The sequence below is a fragment of the Bufo gargarizans genome, chromosome 8, assembly GCF_014858855.1.
Source record: "Bufo gargarizans isolate SCDJY-AF-19 chromosome 8, ASM1485885v1, whole genome shotgun sequence".
In the NCBI taxonomy this organism is placed as follows: domain Eukaryota; kingdom Metazoa; phylum Chordata; class Amphibia; order Anura; family Bufonidae; genus Bufo; species Bufo gargarizans.
The window spans coordinates 11,125,832-11,138,972 of NC_058087.1; the positions used below are offsets into that span (position 1 = coordinate 11,125,832).

Below are 13,141 nucleotides of genomic sequence, written 5' to 3' on the forward strand. Positions count from 1 at the left end.
AAGTGTGAGTACTCTTGAGAGCGTTATATACATCCTTAGTACACATGTTCATTCCCGATCATTGACCCCTGTAAACCCGTCTACCAATGAGCAACTAAGCGCTGAGTTGTCATTGATCCTATCCTTTATGCGGACATAAAACTCATGGCAGCACCTCCTTCCGTGTAGCTAGGTGAGAAGCCGCCAACAACAATGCAAACTGTATAGGAAGAAGCGAGCATACAGAAGACGGTAGGTGGATTCTCTGCATGTGTAAATGGGCCCTAACCCATGCAGCTCTCCACAGGTTGTAAGGCTGATAGATGTACACTCATTACCTCTAATTACATCTTAGTACATCGCTGTGATATTAATGCACAAGAGCGCATAATATCTTTATGTGCTAAAACAACTTTATTTCCATTAAATTCCACCTTTAGTTCCTTTTTAATATCTGCCCGCCCCACTTCCTGCTCTTCATCCAGTAGTGAAGGCTATCCTGCACATTGGGTACAGCATTAAAAATACATCTTTCAATTAATGCCACATAAAGAACATGTATCACACGTAGAGCCTCGAGTCTAAAGGGGAGAAATGGAAAAAGATTAATTTATTGCACTTTGAATATCAGCCACATAGCCCAGGGAGCCACAAAAAAGTACATTTTGACCTTTATTTCCTAAAATGAACGCCATTAAATGCTCTTTTGCAGCACCAAATAAAATGTCTCTGCTAAAATAAAACTGTTTTCATTTAAATATTGCGGACCCCTTTGGGAGGAATATTTTAATCATTGTGCACTACCAAATTTGGGTTAAAAATCATTTATTAAATATTTTCAACAGTTTCTCCTCTACAACGTTTACTTTCACTGCTTTTGCAGACTCTGAAGGCCCCATCTGAAGCCCTTATCTTTACTTTCCTTACAGCTCATAAACACCCCTTATCACTAAATTCTGATCAGTTTGATAAATATTTGGCTTAAATTAGTGTTTTTGAGCTGTCAGGAGTTCAGAAATAAGAACTGCAGATCAAGCCGACAGCTCTCTGGAGAATTTACTGAGAATAGACTGCAGATACACTCAAGCTTCCTGCAGGGGGATGTGTCAGAGTTGGTTAACTCTGTCACTTCCATACAATAACCATACTGGGTATACCTTGCATTAAATGATATAACAAACACTAAACAACAAACAATTTGCAAGCACCCTCAGCTCCGGGTACTGCACCACTCTATTCAGTTCCTTTACTGTAAGTGATTGCCACCTGTCTTTGCCCTTTGTATATCTGTTTTTAGCATTATATTATATTTTTAGATCATATGGTGGTGTGTGTATTTGCTTGGTGTTAGTATCATTTTTATTTCACACACCACTGCGTAAACAATGTCTGCCCATTTGTACTTATAAAAAGTAGTAAAATGGCAACAGTTTTTCTTTTTATAAGAAATGCAGGTCCAATTAAATGTCCTCTGCTTGGAACACACTGTACACTAGTATCGATGCACTAAAATAAGATTATTTGCGCACTTATAAATGGTAGAAAAATTGCAACAGGTATTTAGAAAGAAAAAAGTGCAACTGAGCAGCATAGGCAGCAAAATGTATGCTGCTTGTGATTACCTGATAAACGAGTAAACTCACTCATTGGGTAATTTGACCTTTGATGCGGTCACCTAAATGATCGTTTGTCGGCAGCAGATCGCGCTGCCTAAAAATCACTCTGCTGCCGGCAAACAATGATTCTGTAGGGGACGAGCGATGTCATTAGCAATCGCTCCTCCCCCTACTGTGGAGGAGATTGCTGCATGTAAATGCAGCCGTCTTCTTCACTGATGAGCAGACAATTGCGGGAAGGAATGCAATTGTCTGCTCAATTGAGTAATGCAAAAGGGCCTTTAGATGGCTGGCTTGTGTTTGTAATCGGTAGACACATGGCAGACATGTCCTATCACATCAGTGTGGCCTCTATCCTTCAGAACTTGCACAAAGCCTAAAAGACCAGCCAATTGTCACGGCTGAGGATGGGGGAAACCCTCAGCCGTGAGATGCCAGGTGTTGTAATGGCTACTCGGCCAGGAGCACAGGATAGGGAGCAGGTCACCTCCTCAACGCATCCCTACCCTGACCCTAACTCCTAACCAGCATGGGCCGACCTTTAAGGTAGGAGGACCCATGCGCAGGAACCTCAGAGCCCTATCTTACCCTCCGCAGATCCCTGCGCTAGGAGCTGGGTAAAACGACCTTCTCCTCCTTGGTACGGAGGAGCAGGAGTCTCAATGGCCAAGCTGTTGGGAAAAGGGGAACACTAACAGACTAATGGAAATGGCAGGCGAACTAAGTAGTTCTACCAACCTGCCACAGCCTTGCTGACTGGATTCCTCAAGAGACAGGAATCCATAACCATTAGCTGCACCAAAACATAGAAAGCTCCCAACAGAAGAACATACAACCTCACCAACATAAAGACATCAACAAGAACAATAATTTTTATGACCACAGGGGTGGCTCTCACAGGCAGGTCAAATACACAGGAGGCTGCTCTAGCTAGCAGGGCTGAAGCAACCTACTGAACCATGCAAAACACTCAGGCTTTATAGGCCAAGAAGCCACACCCACAGTCAGACACACCCAGTGACATCACTCACACACTGGGAAGGGAGTTAACCCTTCCAGCACCACAGAAGGGAAAGTCACAGACAGGGGAAGTGTCCAAGAGATCACACTGTGGCTGTTGCCGCTGGCAATGACATGGGTGGCAGCCGTCCAGAAAGACAGCCCGAAGGCCAGGACACTGCCACCACATGTACAACATACCAGACGCTGCCACGGGCAGCCACAGTGAAAGGAAGATGCACGTGCACACTAATCAACAACAAGTGCACACCAGACATACAAACAAAGTGCATCCACACACGCACACAACTCCCCGGGAACCGCACACATAGCTGTTGTCCGCGGCAACCGCACTGAGGCCAACTACATTATGCCTCAGCTGCGGTTGACACAACAACCACAACCGCGGGCAACTGTATGCGGCTCCCAAGGAGTCACGACCATAACCGTGGCCGTGACACTCCCACCCCTCAAAGCCCCCCCCCCACCAAAAAAAACACGTTAGGGACTCCAACACAAGGGGATGGGAGAAGGGGACGTCCACTCTCAGACAGGGTTCCAAAAAAAGTCGCTGTCAGCTGCATCCTCTCCCGGCTCACACTAGCCAGTCCGACGAGGACTGCAGCCCGCACCAGCGATACAGGAGAAAGAACCACTGAGAGATGGACGAGGGGAGTCTCCACTCACGTCCCCACTCCAGTCGCTGCCAGCAGACACTCCTAACCAGCACGCAGCCGGACCACTTACGGAGTGCTGCCAGCAGACGACCAGAGATGGGAACATGGAGAGGGACGAGGGATCACCAACACGGACGCGGAAGGTAAGGTGGCGGGGAATAAGCCACTAACCGCGCCGTAAACGGTGATCCCCCCGGAATGCTCTCCCTCCGGAGAACGCGCATGCAGGCCACAAGAGCATGGCACTGCATGCTGCACCCTCTTTCGAAGGTAACCCACACACCAAAAAACACCAGGGTGAGGGGATAAAAAGTAACAGGGGACGCCAAACGAACACGGTGAGGAAGTGGCGGGGAAAAGCCACTCACCGCGCCGTCAGAAGCGAAACCCCCATAACGCTCTTCCTCCGAGGAGCGCGCATGCACCCCATCCATAGACGGCGGTGCATGCTCTACCCTCTTTCGAGGGAATCGCCACATGAGATGCCGCTGTGGTCATACTGTCACGGCTGAGGATGGGGGAAACCCTCAGCCGTGAGATGCCAGGTGTTGTAATGGCTACTCGGCCATGAGCACAGGATAGGGAGCAGGTCACCTCCTCAACGCATCCCTACCCTGACCCTAACCAGCATGGGCCGACCTTTAAGGTAGGAGGACCCATGCGAAGGAACCTCGGAGCCCTATCTTACCCTCCGCAGATCCCTGCGCTAGGAGCTGGGTAAGACGACCTACTCCTCCTTGGCACGGAGGAGCAGGAGTCTCAATGGCCAAGCTGTTGGGAAAAGGGGAACACTAACAGACTAATGGAAATGGCAGGCGAACTAAGTAGTTCTACCAACCTGCCACAGCCTTGCTGACTGGATCCCTCAAGAGACAGGAATCCAGAACCATTAGCTGCACCAAAACATAGAAAGCTCCCAACAGAAGAACATACAACCTCACCAACATAAAGACATCAACAAGAACAATAATTTTTATGACCACAGGGGTGGCTCTCACAGGCAGGTCAAATACACAGGAGGCTGCTCCAGCTAGCAGGGCTGAAGCAACCTACTGAACCATGCAAAACACTCAGGCTTTATAGGCCAAGAAGCCACACCCACAGTCAGACACACCCAGTGACATCACTCACACACTGGGAAGGGAGTTAACCCTTCCAGCACCACAGAAGGGAAAGTCACAGACAGGGGAAGTGTCCAAGAGATCACACTGTGGCTATTGCCGCTGGCAACGACATGGGTGGCAGCCGTCCAGAAAGACAGCCCGAAGGCCAGGACACTGCCACCACATGTACAACATACCAGACGCTGCCACGGGCAGCCACAGTGAAAGGAAGATGCACGTGCACACCAATCAACAACAAGTGCACACCAGACATACAAACAAAGTGCATCCACACACGCACACAACTCCCCGGGAACCGCACACATAGCTGTTGTCCGCGGCAACCGCACTGAGGCCAACTACATTATGCCTCAGCTGCGGTTGACACAACAACCACAACCGCGGGCAACTGTATGCGGCTCCCAAGGAGTCACGACCATAACCGTGGCTGTGACACCAATATCCTCCCTTCTGATTGGTTGTCAGGCTGACTACAAAGCACTGTCGGCAAGCCTGCCAGCTAGGACCCCTCGGGGAGTCATCTGATCCTCCATCTTCATCCTCCCTGGTCTGTTGCACTCACTAGTAGTCTGAATTTCTAATCTAAATTGGTGAGCATTTGCCAAAAGTTCAGTTTTGTTTGGAATTGGCTCGCTCATCTCTAATAAAGACTAAGAAAAAATAAATAACATTTTGGCCCAAAATGAGTAGAATGATAGAATAAAAAATTTCCCCTAAAGGTGTCCATAGCTTTTAAGTATGGTTTTAAAGTATAACTGTCGTATTTTTTTTGAGTATTGGATTGTGGTGATTAATATCTTCTTGGTGGCCCTATTTCAACTTTTCAGTGTGTACTCAATTACCCCTTAATTCCACAGTTTTGTTCCCTGTACTGCCTACTTTTACCTGTGCTTAAAATAGGGTTGCTAGGCATGGTCCGAGGACGCAGCGTGCAGGCTGGTACAGCCAGGTCAGATTACTGACAGCCAGGGACTGTAAGTAAATGATTAAAGCCAGGTCCTCCCCAGCAGCTGATAACAGTGCCTGGGCTGTGTGCACTTCTCCCTGTCCCTGCACTTGGCAGACGCTCCCTCACTCAGCAGAGCTGGAGAATGCAGAGTTGAAGCAGCGCAGACCAGGGAAGGGAGATCTGCCGTCTGCTCAGTGTATAAATGAAAGCAACATATGGTAAGAGGACCCCTTTGTGCTGCAGGAGATTAACCCTTTAGGGGGAGGGCTCTGGTTACTGACACTTTTGGGGGCTATTGTTACTGGCTAGTGAGGGCAGGCAGGATTAGCCTCAGGGTGAGGGCAGTGGCGGCCATCTTAACTGAATAGTGAAATTGCAGTTTTATGCAGACTGGTTGCTAAGGGCTGAATCTTATTAAATATGGGGTAAGTCAGTCTAATAGTAACTGATTCTGGAATATCATGTTATTAGTAACTACATATATGAAAATTGAAATTAGGGTCTAAGTGTGACAGTTTTCCTTTAAGGTTTAGCTCTATCTGGATGTTGACCAAGAGATGTGAACTATCTCAAAGTATGCTAAGAAAGTCTCATCATCCCAAGCAATAAGCTTTATGCGCTCAATGTTAAATGTCATGAATGATAACATTGCCACCACCTTTATCCTAAAGTGTGAAAATGAAAGTACAAAAATGATGCAAAGTTCATAAAACTCATGTTCTTTTTTTTTTACCACAGGTCTCCGGTGAAGCTATTGGTAATATTCGTACGGTTGCAGGATTGGGCAAGGAAATGATGTTTGTCCAACTCTATGAGAAGGAGCTGGAGATGCCGTACAAGACGGGCGTCAAAAAGGCTCATGTTTACGGTGCCTGTTTCGGCTTTGCCCAGTGTGTCATTTTTATGACCTATGCAGCCTCATTTAGATTTGGAGGCTTTTTAGTTAATGCAGATGGGATAAACTATACTGTGGTTTTCAGGTATTATACATTTTTCCATCATTACTCTTTATGAATTGAATTGATAGCATTTACAACCAATGAACATTGAAGTGAATAACATTAACTATCTCATGACTTTGTCACCTGGCAAGGGGTGACATATTAGGCAGCAAGTGAACAATCAGTTCTTGATGTTGATGTATTGGAAGCAATAAAAATGAGCAGTGGATCTGGAATTGCCAGACACGACCAGGCAAGGCCTGATCCCCATTGATTATGATGGGATCCAGCGGTGATCTAGCCGAATTCTGGTGAGATGCTGACTTTTGGCTAGAAAAAAGGTTGTATATGAAGAATTTTTTGTTCGTTGAAAGCAGTTCTTTATTCTTGAAAGTGGCGAGATCCCTTTATAGTCAACGGGATGCGGTGGTGAACCAATACTCCAACATTTTGTCACTCATATCTGGTGTCACAGTAGCTTGCATAAAAAAACAAAAAACTTTTGACTGTAATAAAATTGCAGTTAGTTGCCTGCAAGCGTGTGTTTCAGGCCTTTAGTGTCAGCATGTACTGTGCCAACTAGTGCCAGTGCACAGTGCCACCAGTGCCACTCATATCTGGTGTCACAGTAGATTACATGTAAAAATAAAAATAAACTTTTTTGACTGCAATATAATTGCAGTTAGTTGCCTGCAAGCATGTGTGTCAGGCCTACAGCGTGTACTGTGCCAACTACTGCCAGTGCACAGTGCCACCAGTGCCACTCATATCTGGTGTCACAGTAGATTACATGTAAAAAAACAAACAAACTTTTTTGACTGTATTATAATTGCAGTTAGTTGCCTGCAAGCGTGTGTGTCAGGCCTTTAGCGTCAGCGTGTACTGTGCCAACTAGTGCCAGTGCACAGTGCCACCAGTGCCACTCATATCTGGTGTCACAGTAGATTACATGTAAAAATAAAAAAAAACTTTTTTGACTGCAATATAATTGCAGTTAGTTGCCTGCAAGCGTGTGTTTCAGGCCTACAGAGTGTACTGTGCCAACTACTGCCAGTGCACACTGCCACCAGTGCCACTCATATCTGGTGTCACAGTAGATTACATAAAAAAAAGCAAATAACTTTTTTTGACTGTAATATAATTGCAGTTAGTTGCCTGCAAGCGTGTGTGTCACGCCTACAGCGTGTACTGTGCCAACTACTGCCAGTGCACAGTGCAACCAGTGCCACTCATATCTGGTGTCACAGTAAATTACATTTAAAAAAAAAACAGCAATTTTGACTGTAATATAATTGCAGTTAGTTGCCTGCAAGCGTGTGTGTCAGGCCTATAGCGTCAGCGTGTACTGTGCCAACTACTGCCAGTGCACAGTGCCACCAGTGCCACTCATATCTGGTGTCACAGTACATTACATAAAAAAAAAACTAGCAATTTTGACTGTAATATAATTGCAGTTACTTGGCTGCAAGCGTGTGTGTCAGGCCTACAGCGTCAGCGTGTACTTTGCCAACTACTACCAGCGCACAGTGGCACCACTCATATCTGGTGTCACAGTAGATTACATTTTAAAAAAAAACAGCAATTTTGACTGTAATAAAATTGCAGTTACTTGGCTGCAAGCGTGTGTGTCAGGCCGACAGCGTCAGCGTGTACTGTGCCAACTACTGCCAGTGCACAGTGCCACCACTCATATCTGGTGTCACAGTAGCTTGCACGCATAGTACCACTAATCGTAAAAAAAAAGAAAAATGACAGGCAGAGGCAGGCCACCCCGCAGGGGCCGTCGTGGTTGTGGTGCTGTGATTTCCTTTGGCCCTAGAATAATGCCCAGTGTTCAGAGGCCACGTACCCTGAACTCGAAAAGTTCTGAGGGCATAGTTGACTGGCTAACACAGGACACCCAATCTTCTACAGCTTCCGCTCGGAACCTTGACGCACCATCCTCCTCCAGCTCAGCTTCGGGCACCTCTCAAGTGACCACTCGCCCGCCTGCCACCACCACCAACACTAGCACTACAGCTGCTTCACTTGATCTGTCAGAGGAGTTATTTACACATCAGTTGGAAGAAATGAGTTATGCGCAACCATTATTGCCAGAGGATGTAGATAACAGGGATATGTCTCAGTTAGGCAGCATTACACACATGGACGTACGGTGTGATGATGATGATGGTGTACTCGCTGCTGCTTCCTTTGCTGAGTTGTCAGATACAAGTGAAGTGGTTGATGATGACGATGTGTCTGTGGATGTCACGTGGGTGCCTGCTCGAAGAGAAGAAGCACAGGGGGAAAGTTCAGATGGGGAGACAAAGAGGAGGAGGAGACGAGTTGGAAGCAGGGGGAGGTCGTCGCAAGGAGCTAGTGGCACAGTCAGACAGCATGTATCGGCACCCGGGGTCAGCCAGACAGCACACCAATCAAGGCATGCTGTTGCCACCACCAGAATGCCGTCATTGCAAAGCTCAGCAGTGTGGCATTTCGTGGGAAGTCCAACACCAACCTAGGTGCAACTGCTTTGCGAAGGCACATGATCTCACATCACAAACGTCTATGGGATCAACACATGATGACGAGTACAAGCAGCACACAAACTCAAAGCCACCATCCTCCTCCTGGTGCAGCATCTTCAGCCACGTCAACCACTGCTGTCCTCCTTGCCCCCTCTCAACCACCCGCCACTCCGCCTCTCGCCTTGAGCAGTTCCATCTCATCTGCTCACAGTCAGGTGTCTGTCAAGGACATGTTTGAGCGTGAGAAGCCAATGTCACAGAGTCACCCCCTTGCCCGGCGTCTGACAGCTGGCTTGTCGGAACTCTTAGCCCGCCAGCTTTTACCATACAAGCTGGTGGAGACTGAGGCCTTCAAAAAATTTGTAGCTATTGGGACACCACAGTGGAAGGTACCCAGCCGAAATTTCTTTTCACAAAAGGCAATCCCCAACCTGTACTCTATTGTGGAAAAGGAAGTCATGTTATGTCTGGCACACAGTGTTGGGGCAAGGGTCCATCTGACCACTGATACCTGGTCTGCAAAGCACGGTCAGGGCAGGTATATCACGTACACTGCGCATTGGGTAAACCTGCTGACGGCTGCCAAGCATGGAATGCGTGGCTCTGCAGAGGAGTTGGTGACACCACCATGACTTGCAGGTAGGCCTGCTGCCACCTCCTCTACTCCTCCTACTCCATCCTCTTCGCTAACCTCCTCGGCTGAGTCCTCTTCTGCTGCTGCGTCTTGCTCCACATCAACTGCACACCCCCAGCTCCCCAGGTGCTATTCCACATCCCGGATACGACAGTGTCACGTCGTCTTGAGGTTGACTTGCCTGAAAGCAGAGAGTCACACCGGACCAGCACTCCTGTCCGCCCTGAATGCACAGGTGGGTCAGTGGCTGACCCCGCACCAACTGGAGATCGGCAAAGTGGTGTGTGACAATGGAAGCAATTTGTTGGCAGCATTGAATTTGGGCAAGTTGACACATGTGCCGTGCATGGCACATGTGTGTAATCTGATCGTACAATGCTTTGTGTATAAGTATCCAGGCTTACAGGACGTCCTCAAGCAGGCCAGGAAGGTGTGTGGCCATTTCAGGCGTTCCTACACGGCCATGGTGCACTTTTCAGATATTCAGCGGCGAAATAACATGCCAGTGAGGCGCTTAATTTGCGACAGCCCGACACGTTAGAATTCAACACTCCTAATGTTCGACCGCCTGCTCCAACAAAAAAAAAAAGCGGAGCTGGGTATTTTTTTGCCACGTTACTGGACGCTCATGTGCAATGCCTGTAGGCTCATGCGTCCTTTTGAGGAGGTGACAAACCTAGTCAGTCGCACCGAAGGCACCATCAGCGACATCATCCCATTTGTTTTCTTCCTGGAGCGTGCCCTGCGAAGAGTGCTGGATCAGGCCATAGATGAGCGTGAAGAGGAAGAGTTGTGGTCACCATCACCACCAGAAACAGCCTTATCAGCATCGCTTGCTGGACCTGCGACAACGCTGGAAGAGGAGTCTGAGGAAGAGGAGTCAGAGGAGGAATGTGCTGTGAAGAAGAGGAAGACCAACCACAGCAGGCATCCCAGGGTGCTCATTGTCACCTATCTGGTGGTGTTGTACGTGGCTGGGGGGAAGAACAGACCTTCAGTGAAATCAGTGAGGACGAGGAACGGGACATGAGTAGCTCGGCATCCAACCTTTTGCAAATGGGGTCTTTCATGCTGTCGTGCCTGTTGAGGGACCCTCGTATAAAAAGGCTGAAGGAGAACGACCCCCAGTATAAGCAGAAAGTACCTGAAATGTTGCAGAATTACCGGAAGTCGGAAAGGATGCAGCAGGTTAAAAAGTATGCTTTACACAGCGTATAAGGGTGATGTCACAGCACAACGGGAATCTAACAGGGGAAGAGGTGAAAGTAATCCTCCTCCTACCATCACCACGACGGCAAGGACAGGACGCTTTACAGATGTGTTGTTGATGGAGAACATGCAGAGCTTTTTAAGTCCTACGCATCGCCACAGCCCTTCGGGGTCCATCCTCAGAGAACGACTCGACCGACAGGTAGCAGACTACCTCGCCTTAACTGCAGATATCGACACTCTGAGGAGCGATGAACCCCTTGACTACTGGGTGTGCAGGCTTGACCTGTGGCCTGAGCTATCCCAATTTGCGAAAGAACTTCTGGCCTGCCCCGCTTCAAGTGTCCTGTCAGAAAGGACCTTCAGTGCAGCAGGAGGTATTGTCACTGAGAAGAGAAGTCGTCTAGGTAAAAAAAGTCTAGATTACGTCACCTTTATTAAGATGAATGAGGCATGGATCCCGAAGGGACTGACAGTGGGCGATACATTTGACTAAAAAAGGCCTGATGAGATGAGATGCCTTGGGCTAAAAATGGTCCACATGCTGCTGTATTTTATCTCTGCATGCTGGATGACTTGCGTGACATCTCCCCGCCACCAACTAGGGTTCACAGCGCATTGTTTTAGGGCACTTTCAGCCTGGGCACTTTCAGCTGCAATGATACCTGGTTTTTCAGGCATGTGTGCATGCCTAATTTTTCTGGCCTCTGGTGCTGCACTGTGGCTGCAAAAACAAAACCAAAAAAAAGGTACATACATGTGTCAATTCCCCTTCGTGATCGTTACCTTGTTGTGGTGAAGGGGCTTGCGTATCACAATGAAGCGATCACCTATATGAGTGTGTTGGCAATAGCAATGTTGGCACACCCCAGATGATAAGATCGTTGCTTCATTGTGAACCGACCAAAAGCGATCGGCTGGATAATTTTGCATAGAAAAAACCTTATTTTTCTTTGTGTTCATCTAAGGTGATTATTAAAGCCTACTAGGCCAACAATGGTCCCACACTGCAGAATCATTGTTTTCTGGGTCACTTAACTGTCACTGAACTACCTCAGCACGACCATAGGCTTTGAAAAACCACCATCGCCTGCAATCTCCCAAACGTGCGCACGAGCACAGTCATCACTACACCAAGATTGACGCATAGAGGAATAAAATTTATGTCATGAGTGTGTCAACCACTCATATCTGGTGGCACAGTACATTGCAAGGCGTACGCGCAGTGCCCCAAATTGGAAGTAAGAGGACCGACCAAGCATCTTTTTCCATCTCCCGGTTCCTAAAATCTATTCCATACACCGGCCCCTGATAGGGGACGTAACAGGGATTAAACTGATAGGAATAGTACTACTTAACATATCACTTATATTGGGATTGCACAGTACATTGCACGGCGCACGCGCAGCGCCCCAAATTGGAAGTAAGAGGAACGACCAAGCATCTTTTTCCATCTCCCGGTTCCTAAAATCTATTCCATACACCGGCCCCTGATAGGAGACAAAACAGAGATTAAACTGGTAAGAACAGATTTTATTTTTTATTTAAATCTGCTGGATCAGGCCGTAGATGAGCATAAAGAGGAAGAGTTGTGGTCACCATCACCACCAGAAGCAGCCTTGTCGTCGTCGATTGCTGGACCTGCGTCAACACAGAGAGAGGAGTCTGAAGAAGAGGAGTCAAAGGAGGAAGGTGGCTTTGAGGAGGTGGAAGACCAACCACAGCAGCCGTCCCAGGGGGCTTGTTGTCACCTTTCGGGGACCCTTGGTGTTGTACGTGGCTGGGTGGAGGAAGAAACCTTCAATGACGTCAGTGAGGACAAGGAACGGGACATGGCTAGCTTGGTATCCAACCTTGTGCAAATGACGAGTTTGAGGTTGTGCAAATGGACTGTTTGTGGTTGTTTGCGGTGCGTTAAACAGGGAGTTTCGTCTGTCAGAGTTTGGTCTGTCACTGTGAAGCTGGCGTAACCCTTGCACTACCTGATCGATACAACATTATACCTGATCGTATACACACACTGGATGTTTTAAAGCACGTTATTCCAAACAATTTAGGAATGTTAGGTGATTTATGTCCTTTATGGATTAAAACCCGACTGTGCGTCAAATACGTAATTTTCCATGGGAGTTTTGCCATGGATCCCCCTCCGGCATGTCACAGTCCAGGTGTTAGTCCCCTTGAAACAACTTTTCCATCACTATTGTGAACAGAAAATTTTTAAAATTTGCCTGCCTATTGAAGTCTATGGCGGTTCGCCCGGTTCGCCTGTTTTGCGAAACAGAAAATTTTATGTTTGCGACATCTCTATAGGTATGCCAGACATCACGCAGCATCAGCCACTGTGGTAAATAGGGTGCAGTTTTAGACAGGTTGTCTTACTATTAGACAGTATCAGTAAATGTGGGCCATTATCTATTGTTTCTGTTGTTGATAATGTTAATTGAATTGATAAAATTCTAAAATGTTCATAGAATTGACGAAACTGCAAAAGCATAGCATT

The 13,141-nt window shown here is 47.4% G+C and overlaps 1 protein-coding gene across 1 annotated transcript in view; it reads left to right on the forward strand.

The window, feature by feature from the left end:
- ABCB11 (ATP binding cassette subfamily B member 11) overlaps nt 1-13,141 on the forward strand; it is a 142,047-nt gene that overhangs the window by 119,377 nt on the left and 9,529 nt on the right. Inside the window, 1 exon segment of the mRNA XM_044303160.1 lies at nt 6,083-6,324. Within this exon segment, the coding sequence (XP_044159095.1) occupies nt 6,083-6,324 (242 nt within the window).